Source organism: Lepidochelys kempii, chromosome 8 (genome assembly GCF_965140265.1).
Source record: "Lepidochelys kempii isolate rLepKem1 chromosome 8, rLepKem1.hap2, whole genome shotgun sequence".
Lineage (NCBI taxonomy): Eukaryota > Metazoa > Chordata > Testudines > Cheloniidae > Lepidochelys > Lepidochelys kempii.
This window is the reverse complement of record NC_133263.1, coordinates 18,240,511-18,261,372: the sequence shown is the minus strand read 5'-3', so window position 1 is coordinate 18,261,372 and position 20,862 is coordinate 18,240,511. Positions and strand designations below refer to the sequence as shown.

General features: G+C 43.0%; 1 protein-coding gene across 1 annotated transcript in view; it reads right to left on the bottom strand.

Annotated features, from left to right (window-relative positions):
• Positions 1-272: 272 nt before the first annotated feature.
• LOC140915669 (zinc finger and SCAN domain-containing protein 32-like) overlaps positions 273-20,862 on the bottom strand; it is a 35,699-nt gene continuing 15,109 nt past the window's right edge. The window contains exons 2-6 of the mRNA XM_073355732.1: positions 16,466-16,594; positions 13,247-13,811; positions 7,048-7,200; positions 4,362-4,963; positions 273-3,785 (exon numbers count right to left, since the gene is read on the bottom strand). Coding sequence (XP_073211833.1) covers positions 3,728-3,785; positions 4,362-4,942 — 639 coding nt within the window. The 5' untranslated portion in view covers positions 4,943-4,963; positions 7,048-7,200; positions 13,247-13,811; positions 16,466-16,594 and the 3' untranslated portion in view covers positions 273-3,727. The remainder of the gene's footprint in view (positions 3,786-4,361; positions 4,964-7,047; positions 7,201-13,246; positions 13,812-16,465; positions 16,595-20,862) is intronic.

The following is a 20,862-nucleotide window of genomic DNA, read 5'->3' as shown; positions in this document are numbered from 1 at the left end:
CGTGGGAGGTTGAGGCAAATCGCCTGGCCGCTGGTTACACACAGCCAGACACCAGGGCGGTTAGAAGAGCACAGGAGGGCGCGGTACGCATCAGAGAAGCTTTGAAAACCAGTTTCATGACTGGCCAGGCTACGGTGTGAAAGTTCTGTTTGGTTCTCCTTGATGAAACCCCCCGCCCCTTGGTTCACTCTACTTCCCTGTAAGATAACCACCCTCCCCACCTCCCTTCGATCACCACTTGCAGAGGCAATAAAGTCATTGTTGCTTCACATTCATGCATTCTTTATTCATTCATCACACAAATAGGGGGATAACTACCAAGGTAGCCGAGGAGGAGTGGTGGAGGAGGGAAGGACAACACCACACAGCACTTTAAAAGTTTAACACTTTAAAACTTATTGAATGCCAGCCTTCTGTTGCTTGGGCAATCCTTTGGAGTGGAGTGGCTGGGTGGCCGGAGGACCCCCACCGTGTTCTTGGGCGTCTGGGTGAGGAGGCTATGGAACTTGGGGAGGAGGGTGGTTGGTTACACAGGGGCTGTAGTGGCGGTCTGTGCTCCTGCTGCCTTTCCTGCAGCTCAGCCATACGTTGGAGCATATTGGTTTGATCCTCCAGCAGCCTCAGCATTGAATCCTGCCTCCTCTCATCATGCTGCTGCCACCTTTCAGCTTTAGCCCTCTCTTCAGCCCGCCACCTCTCCTCCCGGTCATTTTGTGCTTTCTTGCACTCGGACATTGTCTGCCTCCACGCATTCATAGAGTCATAGAATATCAGGGTTGGAAGGGACCTCAGGAGGTCATCTAGTCCAAGCCCCTGCTCAAAGCAGGACCAATCCCCAATTTAATCATCCCAGCCAGGGCTTTGTCAAGCCTGACCTTAAAAACTTCTAAGGAAGTTCCTTAAAAAAAAGTTCCTTAAAAACTTCTAAGGAAGGAGATTCTACCACCTCCCTAGGTAATGCATTCCAGTGTTTCACCACCTTCCTAGTGAAGAAGTTTTTCCTAATATCCAATCTAAACCTCCCCCACTGCAACTTGAGACCATTACTCCTCTGTCCTGTCCTCTTCTACCACTGAGAATAGTCTAGAACCATCCTCTCTGGAACCACCTCTCAGGTAGTTGAAAGCAGCTATCAAATCCCCTCTCATTCTTCTCTTCTGCAGACTAAACAATCCCAGTTCCCTCAGCCTCTCCTCATAAGTCATGTGTTCCAGACCCCTAATCATTTTTGTTGCCCTTCGCTGGACTCTCTCCAATTTATCCACATCCTTCTTGAAGTGTGGGGCCCAAAACTGGACACAGTACTCCAGATGAGCCTCACCAATGTCGACTAAAGGGGAACGATCACATCCCTCGATCTGCTCGCTATGCCCCTACTTATACATCCCAAAATGCCATTGGCCTTCTTGGCAACAAGGGCACACTGCTGACTCATATCCAGCTTCTCGTCCACTGTCACCCCTAGGTCCTTTTCCGCAGAACTGCTGCCTAGCCATTCGGTCCCTAGTCTGTAGCTGTGCCTTGGGTTCTTCCGTCCTAAGTGCAGGACCCTGCACTTATCCTTATTGAACCTCATCAGATTTCTTTTGGCCCAATCCTCCAATTTGTCTAGGTCCCTCTGTATCCTATCTCTGCCCTCCAACGTATCAACCACTCCTCCCAGTTTAGTATCATCTGCAAATTTGCTGAGAGTGCAATCCACACCATCCTCCAGATTATTTATGAAGATATTGAACAAAACTGGCCCCAGGACTAACCCCTGGGGCACTCCACTTGACACCGGCTGCCAACTAGACATGGAGCCATTGATCACTACCCGTTGAGCCCGACAATCTAGCCAACTTTCTACCCACCTTATAGTGCATTCATCCAGCCCATACTTCCTTAACTTGCTGACAAGAGTACTGTGGGAGACCGTGTCAAAAGCTTTGCTAAAGTCAAGGAACAACACATCCACTGCTTTCCCTTCATCCACAGAACCAGTAATCTCATCATAGAAGGCGATTAGATTAGTCAGGCATGACCTTCCCTTGGTGAATCCATGCTGACTGTTCCTGATCACTTTCCTCTCATGTAAGTGCTTCAGGATTGATTCCTTGAGGACCTGCTCCATGATTTTTCTGGGGACTGAGGTGAGGCTGACTGGCCTGTAGTACCCAGGATCCTCCTCCTTCCCTTTTTTAAAGGTTGGAACTACATTAGCCTTTTTCCAGTCATCTGGGACTTCCCCCGTTCGCCACGAGTTTTCAGTAATAATGGCCAATGGCTCTGCAATCACAGCTGCCAATTCCTTTAGCACTCTCGGATGCAACTCGTCCAGCCCCATGGATTTGTGCATGTCCAGCTTTTCTAAATAGTCCCTAACCACCTCTTTCTCCACAGAGGGCTGGCCATCTACTCCCCATGTTGTGATGCCCAGCACAGCAGTCTGGGAGCTGTCCTTGTTAGTGAAAACAGAGGCAAAAAAAGCATTGAGTACATTAGCTTTTTCCACATCCTGTCACTAGGTTGCCTCCCACATTCAGTAAGGGGCCCACATTTTCCTTGGCTTTCTTCTTGTTGCCAACATACCTGAAGAAACCCTTCTTGTTACTCTTGACATCTCTTGCTAGCTGCAGCTCCAGGTGCGATTTGGCTCTCCTGATTTCATTCCTACATGCCTGAGCAATATTTTTATACTCTTCCCTGGTCATATGTCCAACCTTCCACTTCTTGTGAGCTTCTTTTTTATGTTTAAGATCCGCTAGGATTTCACCGTTAAGCCAAGCTGGTCGCCTGCCATATTTACTATTCTTTCGACTCATCGGGATGGTTTGTCCCTGTAACCTCAACAGGGATTCCTTGAAATACAGCCAGCTCTCCTGGACTCCTTTCCCCTTCATGTTAGTCCCCCAGGGGATCCTACCCATCCGTTCCCTGAGGGAGTCGAAGTCTGCTTTCCTGAAGTCCAGGGTCCGTATCCTGCTGCTTATCTTTCTTCCCTGTGTCAGGATCCTGAACTCAGCCAACTCATGGTCACTGCCTCCCAGATTCCCGTCCACTTTTGCTTCCCCCACTAATTCTTCCCTGTTTGTGAGCAGCAGGTCAAGAAAAGCTCCCCCCCTAGTTGGCTCCTCTAGCACTTGCACCAGGAAATTGTCCACTATGCTTTCCAAAAACTTCCTGGATTGTCTATGCACCGCTGTATTGCTCTCCCAGCAGATATCAGGAAGATTAAAGTCACCCATGAGAACCAGGGCGTGCGATCTATTAGCTTCTGCGAGTTGCTGGAAGAAAGCCTCATCCACCTCATCCCCCTGGTTCGGTGGTCTATAGCAGACTCCCACCACTACATCACTCTTGTTGCTCACACTTCTAAACTTAATCCAGAGACACTCAGGTTTTTCTGCAGTTTCGTACCGGAGCTCTGAGCAGTCATACTGCTCCCTTACATACAGTGCTACTCCCCCACCTTTTCTGCCCTGCCTGTCCTTCCTGAACAGTTTATAACCATCCATGACAGTACTCCAGTCATTTGAGTTATCCCACCAAGTCTCTGTTATTCCAATCACATCATAATTCCTTGACATCACCAGGACCTCCAGTTCTCCCTGCTTGTTTCCAAGGCTTTGTGCTCTCTCAAAAGAAATTTTGACCAATGTTTTGGCATTTTGTCTGTGCTCTCTCAGTGTGGAAGGACAGCATGAGCTCAGAGAACATTTCATCACGAGTGCGTTTTTTTCGCCTTCTAATCTTCACTAGCCTCTGGGAAAGAGAAGATCCTGTGATCCTTGAAACACATGCAGCTGGTGGAGGAAAAAAAGGGACAGTGGTATTTAAAAAGACATATTTTCTAGAACAGTGGCTACACTCTTTCACGGTAAACCTTGCTGTTAACATTACATACATAGCACATGTGCTTTCATTACAAAGTCACATTTTGCCTCCTCCCACCGCATGGCTAGCCCCTCATCCCTCTCCGTGGCTGACAGCGGGGAACATTTCTGTTCAGCCACAGGCAAACAGCCCAGCAGGAACGGGCACCTCTGAATGTCCCCTTAAGAAAAGCACCCTATTTCAACCAGGTGACCATGAATGATATCACTCTCCTGAGGATAACAGAGAGATAAAGAACGGATGTTGTTTGAATGCCAGCAAACATACACTGCAATGCTTTGTTCTACAATGATTTCCAAGTACGTGCTACTGGCCTGGAGTGGTAAAGTGTCCTACCATGGTGGATGGAATAAGGCTGCCCTCCCCAGAAACCTTTTGCAAAGGCTTTGGGAGTATATCCAGGAGAGCCACGAATGCCAGGGCAAATTAATCATTAAACATGCTTACTTTTAAACCATGTATAGTATTTTAAAAGGTACACTCACCAGAGGTCCCTTCTCCGCCTGGTGGGTCCGAGAGGCAGCCTTGGGTGGATCCGGGGGGGTACTGGCTCCAGGTCCAGGGTGAGAAACAGTTCCTGGCTGTCGGGAAAAATGGTTTCTCCGCTTGCTTGCTGTGAGCTATCTACAACCTCATCATCATCATCTGACTCGTCCCCAAAACCTGCTTCCGTGTTGCCTCCATCTCCATTGAAGGAGTCAAACAACTCAGCTGGGGTAGTGGTGGCTGAACCCCCTAAAATCGCATGCAGCTCATCATAGAAGCGGCATGTTTGGGGCTCGGACCCAGTGCGGCCGTTTGCCTCCTTGGTTTTCTGGTAGGCTTGCCTCAGCTCCGTACGTTCCATGCAGCACTGCTTCGGGTCCCTGTTATGGCCTATGTCCTTCATGCCCTTGGAGATTTTGACCAATGTTTTGGCATTTCGAAAACTGGAACGGAATTCTGATAGCATGGATTCCTCTCCCCATACAGCGATCAGATCCCGTACCTCCCGTTCGGTCCATGCTGGAGCTCTTTTGAGATTCTGGGACTCCATCATGGTCACCTCTGCTGATGAGCTCTGCATGGTCACCTGCAGCTTGCCATGCTGGCCAAACAGGAAATTGAAATTCAAAAGTTTGCGGGCCTTTTCCTGTCTACCTGGCCAGTGCATCTGAATTGAGAGTCCTGTCCAGAGCGGTCACATTGGAGCACTCTGGGATAGCTCCCGGAGGCCAATACCATCTAATTGTGTCCACAGTACCCAAATTTGACCCAGCAAGGCTGATTTCAGCGCTAATCCCCTTGTCGGGGGTGGAGTAAGGAAATCAATTTTAAGAGCCCTTTAAGTCGAAAAAAAGGCTTCATCGTGTGGACGGGTGCAGGGTTAAATTGATTTAACGCTGCTAAATTTGACCTCAACTGCTAGTGTAGACCAGGGCTTAGTGACTTGCCCATTGTCACATGGAGAAAGTCTATATCCTAGGAAGGTCTCTCTGTCTTGCGCCTTATATGCTAACAATCCTTCCGGCCCTTCCATTATAAATTGAATAGACCAGGGTGAAATCCTGGTTCCACTATAATCAATTGGAGTTTTGCTATTAACTTCAGTGGGGCCAGGATTTCACTCAAAGGACACACAGTTCCAGACAACCACCATACTTTAAAGTAGTTAAAGTGTAAGAGCAATCTAATACATTCTCAAAATGGTGAAAGGAGATGAAAATAGGTTTGTTCAAAAGATTTTTACATGAAAGATCAGGTCCCTGAAAACTAGAAAATTACAAGATTAACAGCATTAAACAAAAAAGGTGCAAGAAATAACTGATTACAAACTGGGATAACTTTATCAAAGTTAGAAAATGCATATTTGAAAAATTTTGGGGGATTTGAGGTATATGCCTTAAAAGAGTCAAATTTTCATTCATACTCCAATTGCATACAAAAAGGTTGTAATGATTCTTCTGTTTGCAAGTGTAAAAAGCACTGATTACACATCTTTCTGCTTACCAAACACAGAAACCTGCTTGCATATGCAACCATAGGCTTAGTACACATAACCTGGCATAGGTGCAATTTTATGAACACAAATGAGTGCACGCAGTTTAGCAAGCATAAAATTTGGGGCACTATGTTTGAAAATTTTTCTTCAACTTGAGTAGAGATGATGAATGTGGATTTGTGAGGAGGAAGCCTGGCTAAGTTAATTTGCTGTTTGTGGGGATCTTTAAGTTAATTACCACTAAGATGCTGTAGGCACGGGGAATGAAGTGAATGTTACTGGATTACAAAAATAAATTAATATTCAACACTAAGAATTACTGTCTAGTGTCAAGTAAGTTGTGATATAAAATAAATTTAGGTCATACAATAATTAAAATTAAATAAAAAACTTGTGCAACGCCACAAAGTATTGACTGTAAACAGTAACTCCACCATCTGTAAAATAAATTGCCAGTAAAGTAGCTTAGGTCTTGTTCATAGCGTCAAGACTGTCAAGTGGAAGATAAAGTTTTCTGATGGCATCAACACTGAAGAATAAAAAAAAAGCAACAATACAAAGAGGTCCAGAGATACTTGACTCAGATTTTGGGCAGGGAGTGAAAAGGTACATTTGAGCTAAAAAAGGTAGAGTAAAGGACTATTTAAAGAACCAAAATTCAGAGCACTTATTCCATGTAGTAGTACCTCAGAAACAGCTTTAAAAAAAAAAGGAATCTACAATAGTGTAGATTTCCTCTTTCCTGACCTCAAAAGCACTTTACAAACACTAGTGGTTTGAGGTCTAACTTGTGATGAAGGTAACCCCACTTTCCAAATGGGTAAAATATAGGTGTTAAGAGGCTAAGTGACTTGCCAAAGGTCACACAGCTAGACAATGGCAGAGGCAGAGAGAACCCAGGGGTCCAAAACAGTTTCCTAATTACAGATTACTACAGGAAACTCCTTGAAGCCATTACTATCCCAGTGGATATTTCATTAAATAGCTACAAAATTTAGAAACTGAATTGATACTGCAAAAATATCCTTCCTTACATAGCCCATCAGCACGCTATAATCTCAAGTGACCTGCTCTGCTTAGGGGGCCTTCAAACAGAAAATGGACTGTTGCAACATGTGGTCAACAACTAGGCCTCCATGGGTCTCTTCTCCCCTTGATGAGTGACTGCCATTGAAGCTAATACCTGTTACCTTGTGTTTTCTTGTGTTCTCGTCCAGTGTGCACGTGCACGTGTCCAACACCAAGGCAGGAGCTTCAGCCTGAACTGTGATTGCCCCTCAGATGCTTTTGTCAGTTTCAGGACAGCCTCTCTCATCTCGCTGATACAGATGTAAGTGTGAAGTCTGAAAAAAAGTTAAATAAAGTTTCTGAGTCCTGCTGAGCTGTGATCGACAGTCGACATAAGACATGAAGAGGTGAGGGACAAAGCTGGCAACATACTACCTCTGTGCTCTTCTGACTCCTGCCAGGGGGCTGGGGCTACTCTAACTTGTACCAACATTGACACCCATCTCAGTGTCATTATACTGGCTAAGAACTGATGGAGCATAGCAACTTGCATCCAACATTTTATACGTGAAAGGGGTAACAGAGCCAGTTATGCCAGTGTACAGCACTTGGGGACCCCCAGCTTCCCAACTAGGGTAATTCTGTGCCAACAGAGCAATTCGAAGAGACCTTATTAGGGCCCATATATTCTACTTGCAATACAGCTAATCTGCTAATTTATCACCTGGGACAGCAGAATTAAAAATAAATTAATAAATTAGAAAATGGCACAGCTGAACGTACCTTCTCCAAACTATTCTGGGGAAGCAGGGGACAGTTAGATAATTCTGTTCGATGAGATTTTGGGGGGAGGGAGGGGAGAGGAAGCCAGAGCCTATAACTGAGACAAAGTAGTAAGACTCTTAAGCCGAAGTTTCCAGTAAGTACCCATCTTGTCAGCATTATTGATCTGTTCTGGCAACATACAGCATATTCATGTGCCATATAATTCAGCAGTCATTGTCAAAATGGATTGTGTGAGCAATAACAGGCTTCCACCAACAATTCAGAGCTACTCTATTCTCTGATACACTGATGCAGTCTGGCCATAATTTACTTCCCTCTTGTGAATGGTAAATTGCCTTTCAGGTTTTGGTGATGTCTGTCTGAAATCCTTGCAGGTTCCTGCTGCTGATTGGCTAGAACTGTGCACACAATTAGTCTGTGTTTGTTACTGTGTTCCACACCCATATTGTTGTCTTATGCAGCTGGTAAGTCTTATCCTTTAGACTGTAAACAATATGGGAAAGGACTTGTCATGTACTCCATGTTTGTACAGTGCCGTGCACTAGCAATATACAAATGTTAAACAGGCCAAGAAATAGGGGAATCTGTGGGAGCATTCTGTGGTGGTAGGAGATGGACAGCTCTGAAATCCTGTTTCTTCATAGCATAGGTAGGGCACTGGCAACAACCGTGCAAGCTGCCCCGCACACAGAGGAGAGATTCATTTTGCAGGTGAGAGAGGGGTTCAATCTGCACACCCTTTAGTTTAGTTTAGTTTAGTCCTTGGGCTCTCTCTTGGTTTAGTCCTTGGGCTCTCTGTGGAAACTGCCAACAAAATGTCCAACTATGGTGGAGTCAGGGAAAGGTGAAATGAGAACACTTGTCCACTAGGAATGGGGCTGAGAGCACCAGTCTACTTTATCCTATGATGCTGTTTGTTAGAGGTAACTTTGTCCCTAACATGCTGGGCTGGATTAAAACCAGTGGTCAAGTGGTGAAAGGATCCAGTGTCCATTTTAATCCACTGAGCCAACTATTCCCCCAAATTAGGGAAAGTCAGAAATATTTTGTTTTATGTGAATATGTCTGTTAATCTTTTCATAATACATCAGCACTCCTGGGAGTTGCAAGTAACAGAAAAAGTCACTAATGAGATATGAGATACATATTTTTATGCCACCTTGCAGAGAGATTGCAAATAATGATGCTTGTAATTTACGCAGCTCAATCTATCTGAAATGAACGCTCATCGTAAGCCACTTGCTGAATGGTGGTAGCCTGTTAATAGGAACAGAAGAGAACTGTATTGTATGTTTGGGAGATAGATTTCTGCTGTGAAATGACTCAAAAGTTATCTATAAGGGTGGGTCACTTGGACAGGTTGCTCTGCACAAAGAGGAATGTTTTATAAGCGAAGGGCTCTATCAGTGCAAAGCAAAATTAAAATTTGATGAGCAATTAGATATTAATTGGTGCTCAGTTATTTCACTCTGATGTCCAGCAGGCCCATAAACAGAGTACTGCTAACTTTAAATACCCATCAATACATGTTTATGGCCATTGATAAAGAAGTTTGGAGCACAGAGCTGAGAATTTTTCAGATGCAGTCAGGCAGCGGAGATGGTCAAAGGCACAAACTGGAGCTAGGGACCCAACTCCCACTGAGTGTCACCGGAAATTGGATGCCTAAGCACCCTTTGTGTCTGTGAAAATTTCTCCCACAGCTCATGAATAAAACATGCCATTGAAACATGCCTTGTGGGAAGACTTGAACAATTTGAGTTTTATCCAGAAAAGAGAACAGACTCAGCTTTGCCATTTACAGGACACATTTCTCTAGTAAAATAGGAGCTGTTGCTGAAGATACCATGGAGACAAAGATCTAGATGAAGCTGACGCAGAACAGGAAGGCAGATATGCTCCTTTGCATGTCAATGCACAGACTATTTTAATTCTTATAGCAATGCTAGCGTCTGAGCTCTAGGAACAAGCCACAATTTTAGGTAGGTTTGCGGATACAGTGAACATGTAGAATTTTGCAACATGTAAGAATTATGGAAAGTTTCTCTCTTTACTCTTAGTTCTTACCAGTTTTGGAATTTGGAAAAAGAGGAGAAAAAAAAATCACACACACACACACAATATATGCTACTTTATGTAGATGGTGGGAACTATTTACAGTAGCAGGGTCGTGGAATGAATTAATTAGTAGTGAGACTGAACTCACATTGCTTCATATTAATCCTAAATTAAAAATACCAGATTAAAATCTTTTGCATTAGCAAACACTCTGGCCAAACCAGAAAGTTCAAAATGCCATACTACACTAACGTTAAAACATTTGGTTAATGAAAAGTAATCAAAACAAACACTGTTTTCTAAGAGGAGCATTTGAAAGACCGATGCAGTCTCATTTTTGAATTTTGCAACAAGATTTTGATTTAAAGAAGCAGGAATGCAAGATACCAGACCATTCATTCTACCTGGGAGGTTTTTCTTGTACACATTTGTAATGTGCATGAATAATAGAACTTGTTTCTTGTATCTTTCCCTGAAATTAAAATGGTAACAAATCACACATTGGTGTTTGTTAAGAATAAAATTATTTCTTATATTTAAGATACAAGATGACAATGTTTTCCAGGAATAATAAAAGGAATCATCCTTAAGAATAGACAGATCTTTCTTGTTATATTTGCTCTGAATTCTAGAAATATCTCTAAACGTAGTCTAACAAGACTGTTTCGCAAGAAATTAATGAGGAACAAACATTAATTATTTATGTCCTGAAACCGTAGGTCTGCTAATGTTTCTGCTAATCACCAAAGCCAAACAGATGTATCACTATAAAGGCAATCTTGGTGAATATGAAGAGGTGAAAGAACAACTTTGAAAAGTCTACTTCATTACAATTAGGTGAAACGCATCAGTGCCCCAAAAGTCTATTTACCTGCAATTACAGTTTTAAAATGCTACAATATAAAGGTAAGATCCCAGTTTGTTCCAAGACCATGTTCTATTTGAAAAAGCTTAATCTATGTATTGTACTGAAATATTATAAAACAGTAACATACCATAGATTCATAAATTATAAGGCCAGAAGGGATCATTATGATCATCTTGTCTGATCTCCTATACAACATAGGCCATAAGACTTCCCTGAATCAATCTCTGTTTCAACTAAAGCATATCTTTTAGAAAAAACATCTACACTTAATTTGAAAGTTTCCAGTGATGGAGAATTTACCATAATCCTTGGTTAGTTGATCCAATCGGTCATTATCCTCATTGTTACTGATTCATCTAGCTTCATCTTTCAGCCATTGATCTTATTAAACTTGCATCTCATAGATTGAGGAGCACTTTATCATCAAATTTCTGTTCCCCAGATAGATGCTTATAAACTGTCCAAGTCAACTCTTAACCTTCTCTTTGTTAAACTAAACAGATCACTAAAAGGCATGTTTACCAGTCCTTTGATCATTCTCATGGCTCTTCTCTGAATGCTTTTCAATTTTCCAACATCTTTTTTGAATTGTAGACACCAGAAGTAGACACAATATTCCAGCACCAGTTGCACCAGTGTCAAGTACAGAGGTAATATGATCTCCCTTCTACTCAAATTTCCATTTACGCATCTAAGGATCGCATTAGTACTTTTGGCCACAGCATTTCATTGGGAGTTGATGTTCAGCTGATGATCCTGGTGGATGGTCTTTTTCCAGAGTCATTGCTTCCCAGGATAGAGTCCCTTATCCTGTAAGCCTGACCCAGGTCTCAGCTGCAAGATACATTGACTTTGCACTTGACTGTTAAAACACATTGCTTGCTTGTGCCCAATTTACCAAGCAATCCAGATCACTCTATCCTCTTCATTAATTTACTGACATCCCCGATCTTTGTGTCATCTGCAAACTATCAGTAATGACTATGTTCATCATTCTAATTTCTTAGTCAAAATGTTGGTACCAACTCAAATACCTTATGGACATCTATACATATTACATCAACACTATTACCTTATCAACCAAACTTGTGCTCTCAAACAAATAGCTTAAGTGTGACAAGATCTATTTTCAATAAACCTATGTTGATTGTCATTAGTCCAGTATCAGCCATTCCATTATTGTCAGGCTGACAGGCCTATAACTACCCAAGATGTCCCATTTACCCTTTTAAAATATTCACACAACATTAGCTTTCTCCATCCTCCGGAACAGACAATGTTCCGGAGACTTACTAAAAACAAAAAACAAAACAAAAAAACCCAAACCCCTCAACATTACCATTGAAGAGAGTTCCTCAGCCAGCTCTTTTAAAGCTCTTGGATGCAAGTTATCTGGACCTGATGTTTTTAAAATGTCACTTTAGTAGATGCTGTTTAATATCCTCCTGAGTTACTGCTGACATGGAAAGTATTTCATCATCATTGGATATGACTACATCATCCATTTTAACCAGTGTAGCCTTCTTGGCATTTAGTAATATGTTCTTAAACAACTCCTAATCATTCATATTTTTCTGTTTTAGTTCTTTCTTCCCAACTAATTTGAGCTTTGTGAAATTGTCCTTTTAAAGCACCAAATAGGTGTGTCACTGATTTGGATTATATTCTGTTTGCACTTAAGAAATGTGATCAAGTCGTGATCATTTGTACCTAAGCTATTACTAATTTTCAGTTTGTGATTAATTTCTCTTTATCTACCAAGATGAGGTTTAATACAGAATTCTCCTGTGCTGGATGCAACATGTTTTGAGCTAGGAAATCATCTACAATATTTAGAAATTCCAAGGATCTTTAGTACTGGCAGGCTGGGACCTCGAGTACATATCAGGTTAAAGTCTCCCATGATCACAAAGGTATTTTCCTATACATTATAGGTAAGTGCTTAAGGAGCCAATTCACTAATGTGATTTGGTGGCGTGTAGTGGACACCAGCTAATGCCCCCATCTTGTGCTTTACCTGTTAGGACACTGATCCATAGGCATTCAAGATCATTTTCTTCAAAGAGGTCAGTGACTCAAAGAACCAATGTCATTTTTGACAGAGTGCTACTCCCTCACCCCTTTTCCTCACTCAATTTTTCCCTGATCATTGTTTGTAACATTCCAATCATGTAAATAATCCCACCAGGTGTCAGTTATACCATATATGTCAAATCTATGCTCAGAAATCCAATTTCTCTTATTACCCAGGCTCCGAGCATTGGTTGTTTAATTGCTGAACCACATCCTATGGTGCCTTGATTAATTTTGATCTTAACATTTTTGTGCTAAATGAGTACTTATTTGTTCACGCTTTTCATCCTCTCCTTTTGTTATTGGTCAAATGCCCTCCTGACTCGTCTAGCCCAGAGGTTTTCAACCTGTGGTCCGCGGACCCTTGGGGGTCTGCAGACCATGTCCAAAATTTCCAAAGGGGTCTGCACCTCCATTCAAATCTTTTTAGAGGTCCGCAAATGAAAAAAGGTTGAAAACCACTGGTCTAGGCAAACTGTCCCTGAGAAGATGGTAGTACTGACATGGACATCATCCAAAACGTACAACCCCTTCTCCCTACAGAAGATGGACGAATGTTCCACAAAAATCAAAACCACTCTACTTTACACACTTACCTAGCTAGGGATTCATTTTCAGAATCTTCTGCCTTCTTTCTTCCTTCACTTGCAAGAACAGGAAGGATCTCAGAGATGATTACTTGGACATTCTTCTCCTTCAGCACCCTTCTGAATTCCACATATTGGGTGAGATATCCCATGACAGTATCATTAGTGCCAATGTGCACCAGCACAAGGGGATCTTTGCCAACTTCAGAAGCATCTCTTAGAGTGGCATCTCATGGCACCAGAAGACAGCACATCATCCTGTTGTCTGTCTGTTCTCCCTCACAGAATGTTCTTCCCCATTCTTTTTACTACAGAATGCCCAACCAGGATGGTCTGTCTTCCTTAGATGCTGAAGATCTGTGAGGGCATGTCTGATTTTCCCTACAAATCGGGCTCAGCAGCCAGCCAATGGCACACCTCTCCATTCCATTTAACCAGCTGGATTTTCAGAGCTATCTTCTGCAGTTTCTATGCTGATGACCTGGTAAAGGCTGGAAAGTAGTACAGGCCTGACCCAAAGCCCACTGGAATCAATGGATGTCTTTCATTGAGTTCATGGGTTTTTGGCTCATCCCTTTGTAGAAATGGGAAATAGGAAAGGAAAACATAAGGGGAAAACGGAGAACTTTAGCTTTTGGTTCTTCAAATACAAACTCAAAGATTGAGTACAAGAATAAATCCTGTAGTTGCACTTCTAGTGTGTTGAACCACAATCCTAGATCTGAAGATCCCTGCTGTGTCTTCAAATGAAAAGAGTGTACATAGAGAAAACAAAGAAAAATTAATGCTTTAACAAGTTTTAGGGCCTGATTTTCAAACTGTGCCTCCATCTTGGTGAAAACAATTTTACTTCTAAAACTGAGCCTGCAAATGCTACTATTTAGACATTTGCCTACCAGAATACACTTGAAAAACTGGTGGCCTGGTTTGGCTGTGTGTGTATGGGGGGAAATCAAAGCATAATTAATGTATTAGACAAAGAGTTATACGTCAAGGCTAAAGTTTGGAGCACTACAAAAATAAATAAATAAATACAAGTGATCTTGTCTTTTACTTCAACAGGCTGAAATATTGCCAGACTTCAGAGATAAGCAATTTACCCAGGCATTCTGCAATCAATCATAATGAAGACTACATCATGAGTGAAGTTTTTCCCTTGAGCGCGCATACGCACACTGTGCCTCTTCAAAACCCTCTCTAACTCCTTGTGGAGCTAGACAATACTGTTCCAGCTATTAGCTGAAGGGGGTCACTACAAAGTATGTAATAAGAGAACATGCTTCCATTCACACCCTCCAGGGATTAAATGCTTTTCCAGGCTGAGAGCAAAATTCATTCTAACAATATTGCAGAAAGCAAGTTCAGATCGTCACATATTTATGCCAAAGAGTCGTATTCACATTTATTTCAGACGTCTCACAATCAGTAGACCAGCAAGAGGAGATAATGGTTTTTCACTTCATTAAAATGCTATCCTTGGTGATTTAAGTAGAGATTTCAGACCTTCCTCACCAAGGAGCTGATAGCTTGGTGCTCTGGGCTTCTACATTCAGACAGCTTATAAGAACTTTACAAACATTTATTCAATCCTGGAGCACTGGAATTCCACCTGTGCTGCAGGATTAATTCCACTGAGTTCCTGCAGAACAGGAGGAATTTCAGAGCTTGTCTATACTGGGAAATTTTTCTAACTAGTCTGTCTGTCTAACCTGATTTTAAACCTGGTAAGAGTCATAGGGGTCTCAAAACTAGAGCACTAAGACTAGGTCAGGCTGCCTAAAACTAGACCTACATCATAGCTGCATCTGCAAGAGATTGAGAGACCTGCTCAAGGTCCCTAAGTAGGTTGGTGGCAGAACTGAAGACAGAAGCCAAAACTGACTTCTACTCATATGCTGTAACCATCAGACCATGCTCCCTCCTATGTACCCTGTGGATCCCTTTGAACTCGTTCTGATGGCCCTGCATATGAGGTACTCTGGAAGTCGGCATAAAGGTTTATGGGTTGTTTCTAGAAAGTAAGATTTGGAACACCTGCCCCCCGCCTCCACCCAAAAGTTAGCGCTGCCCCTCTGGCTGAGGGCCGCTAGGGACAAGGATGTTTTAAAGCTGTTGGGTGCATGCCTGCCCTGTAGCTCTATAAAATTATTCAGCTTTGCGTTGCCTTCACATCCCTTTTACATTAATGCTCACTGAAATCTTCATTAAAATTTGAAATTAAAATGTTACAATCAAAGAAGGAAGGGGAGAAATCCTGTCACCTGACATTAAACTCACCGTTTCCACATTTACATTCTGAGGGTTTTTAATTACCCCAAAATAAATGAATAAATAAATCACACCGGCTGCTATGTCAGAGTCTGGGGAACGTAAGTAGTCGCTGGCCAAAGCGCGTGTACCGTTAGTTGCAAATTCCATGTATGGTATCAGTGCTGACAAGCCAAAGCTTCCTGCATCACTCACTATGTTTTATTAAGGAACAGAATCTGCTAGGCCATGTAGCCGGCAGTGGCTGCTGAACACGCACCAGCTGAATTCCCTTTGCCGCTGCAGACACTCCCAAGTCACAGGCATCACACAGTGTTTTTAGAAGTTCCGTGTATCTTCTTCTGTCAAAACATCCCTGATTCTTACCGCCGTTGGTCACCCATCAAACGCACCTATCCTTTCCTTTCCTGAGCACAACAATCCCCCTGAAAGCCTAACCGTCTTAAATGACATTATATTGGGTACAGAGCTGCATTAATGCAATGGAATTTTCCACAGCAGCCAAAGGTTTATAGCTCATAAATAGCAGATAGGAGTTTTTCCAAAGCACCTAAGAAATTTAGGAGCACAGGTCCAATTGACATTCACATCTAATGATTTTCAATGTGCCATGTGCGCCTAAATCCCTTAGGCACTTTAGAAAAATCCCACCTCACACTCCACAATTATTTGGTCTCTTCCCCCTTGTTCCCTCTAACATTTTGCCCAGTCAGGTTCAGAAAACAGGGCTTTTGGCACCGCTCATGAGACTATTTTAGCCAGATGTCACTGTCATACACTCTTTCTGTCCCCGTTATTTTCCTTTGATTATTTTCACCTCAGTTTACCTGCTCTTCCCACCCCCACCTCTGAACACGCCTACTCCTTCCCTGCCTTCATCAAACCAGAAACTCAAATTTTGGCTTTAAGTTCACAAATGAGTTTCAAGCTGGCCTTGTCAATACACTAGTATATACTTACATACAGCCTTTTAGTGCTTGCTTTCCCCGTCATCCTTTAGCCGAGCTGCTCTTCAGTACAAAACTCTCCTCATAGACCAGCCCTTCCAGCACTTTCCACATGGTTGATGCAATCCTTCCAGTTGTCAACCTGTGTTGGGGAGGTGCCCACAATTGCACCGGTTAGCCTGGATTTGTTGTACCAGTGCTGTATACAGGGAGACTAGCGCCTCTTCAATCTATGAGCTGTCATTTGTGCAGCCCACAGATTAAAGTGCAGGGCTTCCCCCCACTCCCATTTCTGCCTCCCAAGCTTCTCCCTCCTGTTGAATACTGTACCAGGATGACAGCACTTCTCCCCTGGCCCCCACCTTTACACACACCTTCACTTGCATTCCTCTAGCTCAGTGGTTCTCAAACTATGGGCGCCACTTGTTCAGGGAAAGCCCCGGCAGACCGGGCTGGTTTGTTTATCTGCCTTGTCCACAGGTTTGGCCGATTGCAGCTCCCACTGGCCATGGTTCACCACTCCAGGCCAATGGGGGCTGCGGGCAGGGCAGCCAGCACAGCTTTCTGTCTTGCTAATCTTCCTCACTCCCCACATAAAATAACAGAACTATAACCTTAAACATTAACAATGCAGAAACCTCAAACTGTGTAAACTAAAGCAGTGATATGATCTTATTACTATGATCCTTGTCCCATTTCCCCCACCTTGCTGCTATTACTGGAGTTCTAGCTAAAGCTACCGGTCCCGATTCTGACCGCATTACTCATATTGAGTAGTAGTTTATTCAGAGTAGTCATGCTGAAATCAAATTGCAGAGTGAAGGTGACAGTCAATCTGTGATACTGTAAGCTGCAAGGAATTTTGTCTGCATGGAGCCATGCACACTTATGGCAGATTATAAATAATTACATTAAAAATACTATGTTAAAAGAATCTTACTGTTGCAAAAAGTGTAAAATAATCAACTACCATAACTGATCATCATAATGCATGGCAAATTACAGTTGCACAAGCAGAATTAATTCTGGCACTTCCTAATTTTTGCTGGACTTTGCAACCGTAACATTAAATTTATTTGTTTTTTTAAAAAGCAAACAAAACAAATTCCATTAAGTGAAACCATACTGAAACCCCCGCAACATGGACCATCACCAGGACTGAAACCTCTAGATCCATAGCACAGACTTCTACCATTTGAGCTGATGGGAGTAACTGGCAGCAGTAGTAGGCAGTTATCCCCCTCTAAGGGGCTAGTCCAAACACTTTGCCAGTGAACTTCTGTCGCTTGCTGAAAGCACAGAAATGCTGAAACTTGAGTGCCCTGGGTTCAATTTCAAGTTCGAGAGGGGAGTGCCCTCTAGTGGTACTAAACACTTCTCAGCCTGTCCCTCTCAGTTCCTTTATGTCCTGTGCCTCTCCCTGCTCCTATTATTCCCCACCTTACCTCTGGCTCCTGCCTGGCCCCCTCTCAAATGCAGAGGGATGATAGGAAGGGAGGAGTCAGGTCGATTGCTACCTAGCCACTGGCAAGGGGAGCACGGAGAGAGTCTCCCTGTTCTCAGCTTTCAGACTAGCAGCCGTGTTAGTCTGTATTCGCAAAAAGAAAAGGAGTACTTGTGGCACCTTAGTGACTAAATAAATTGGTTAGTCTCTAAGGTGCCACAAGTCCTCCTCCTCTTTTTCCCTGTTCTCAGTTCCAGTACCTGGCACCACAACAGCCCCAGCAGACAGCAAGAGCCATTACAGGGAAAGTCCAGTTCAGCCCCTGCAGCAGCCTTGGGATGGAGCATGCTCAATGCAGTCAGTATGTTTGGGGATGGGGAGCATGCCCAGTTATTCAATCTCTGGGAGAATTTAGTTGCCGGATTCTAACCAACTTCTGAGCATGTATGAACTGCAACTTTCACAGGCTTATAAATTGGCCAAACTTGGGTGGATTTTTACATGAATGGCAGAGGGCACATCCCTAACACGAGGGTGACCGCCCTGACAAATTTCAAGTCCCTGCTCCGAAGCATGGAAGTGCTAGACGAACTTTTCAATGAAACTGTGCTAAGGATTTCTCATGTGCAAAATAGTATTTTTCCTCTAACTTTTCCCAGAACAGGCAGACACCCACCATGGACAATTTCTGCCTGAATAACTTAAGTTTGGCAAAGTTGTAAGCAACTGAAACCAGAGTCTTACGCTGGAAAGTGTGTGTTAACGACAGATAGCACAACCAGCTCAGGTTAAAGTGTCCCGTTAGGTTTCATTTACACTTTTTCCAGCGAGGAGATACAAATGCTGCCTCGGTAGGAGGGCTCACTTCCATTCAATTCTTACTTCATGCATGTCCAGCTGAAAAGGGAATCTTTACGAGAACTGAACTGGCAACCACATTGCCCTGGGTAAAGATCAGAGCAGGTGCTGTTCTGATTTTGTACTAAGCATCATAAGCAGGTAGAGTTTGAAAGTTAGTTACCTTTCAATTCTACCTTCCCTCCCAATCCCAACGTGAAAAGTTGACTGGATCTACTGGCAAGCCATTTTCTTTCGAGCCAAGTCAGAATGGTTTTGTCCACTAATTGAACTAGAAGGTGTGGACAAGGGAATGCTCTAACAAAGCCAGGATCAGCAAGTAAAAGCCAGAGACAAAAAACAAAACAAAAATCCCCCAAAAGAAAAACAAAAACCTAAAAAAGACACATAGGATGAAATCATACTCCATTTATACCCTGTGTAACCCCAGTGAAGTTAGAGCAGAATTCAGCCAGGTATATTTACAGCTACTGTCCTTGACTCCATGGATTACCCTAGTGTCTGAAAGTAGTGTACTCTGAATCCAGGGATCAAAGATTTGGGAATAAAGCCACATTCCTCATGATATACAACAGGTTGACCGTGTCCCTTTAACAATATTTAAAATGAGATTCCTGCTGTGAATATAGACAGGACTAAAAACAGCAGAGGTTTTCATGTTTATCGAGTCAATGGCTTTCAGACAGAATATCCTGCTTGCAAGAAAACTGTTTTTACTGTCAGGTCTGCAAATGCTATCTGGAATCTAGAGCTGGCTGGAACATTTTTGACCAAATGTCTTTTTGATGGACTGTGGTGTTTCAAAACCTAAATGTCTTGTGGAGACGTATCCATCTCAACGGAGCTTTCGTCCAGGGGAGAATAAAAAAACCTGACCATTTTGACAATTCAGTTTTTGCGAAAACATTTGAGATTCTGGTTTTGTTCCAATGAGGAATGAAAAACATCAAAGCTTTGACAGTTATTGAGAGATGGAATTGCCATCCTCCGATCAGCTCTCCTGGACTCTAGATAAAAGCTGTCTCTGTGATGACCTCTGAACCACCATGAAGTACTAGGTTTTGAAACTAGAACATGCTAATAATTTGTTTGGGGATGCACAAGTTAGAACAGGCTCCTGTTTGCTCATGTAGTTATATGGGCTCAGTGGCAATAAAACACAGGACCTGAACACATGCAAGGAGCAGGCCTCTTGAATTAAGTGGCACAATTTTTGCAATGTCACCTTAAAAAATATACAACCCCCCCCGTAAAAAAAAATAAAATAGCCAACTGTGCGGTACTATGAGACTTCCAGTCCCCACTGGCAATCAGAAGTATAAAGGACTGTTTTTTATGCTTTGAAACAGACAGACTCCTGGTTGCCTGGAGCTACCATGTCATCTGATAGGAAAATTGTTAAGCTTCATGCACTCATTTTAGGCTCTTTGTATTTGGGTCCTGGCAGATGCATGCTAGTTATGGAACTCTCAGAAAATATCAGCCCTTCTCCAGCCTACTACACACTCAGGCAACTAAGTGAACCTTTAACAGCACTTCAGCTCACTGAACTGAGTAAGAAGCATGCCTGGGGCAGTGTGCAGCATTTTATTTTAAAACAATATTGTTTGTAAAACACTGGGGGAGAGGGGCAGAGGACTCCTGTTTGAAAGCAGATTAACTACAAGCAATTAAGTGGCAGCACTGACATTGGTCTTCCACATCACTACTCGTGCAATTTTCCCCTCTTCTGCTCAAAGGGGGACTAAAAGGAACTCAGGTGAGGGGCTACTTTCCCTGGCTAGCAACAAGTTGAATACATGTAGGACGGTGTCCCGGTAGCCATACAGCACATACTACTGAAACTGGATTTCCTTAAGAAGCCTGTTTAACTAGGATGTGTTCCAGGGAACAGCATTTATCTCCAGCGACACATGGTGTCCATTGATACCACTGAATAGCGATATGTTTAGATGATCTGGTAAGGTTAGAGGGTGCCAGTTTTGCTGGCAATGGGCAGGAAGCAGCAACAGTTCTTTACACAGGGCAAACAAAGCTCCCCCTCAATTCTGTGGCCACGAGTGACAGGATTAGGTCTTCTGCTTGCAGGAAAAGAGCACTGCTATTGA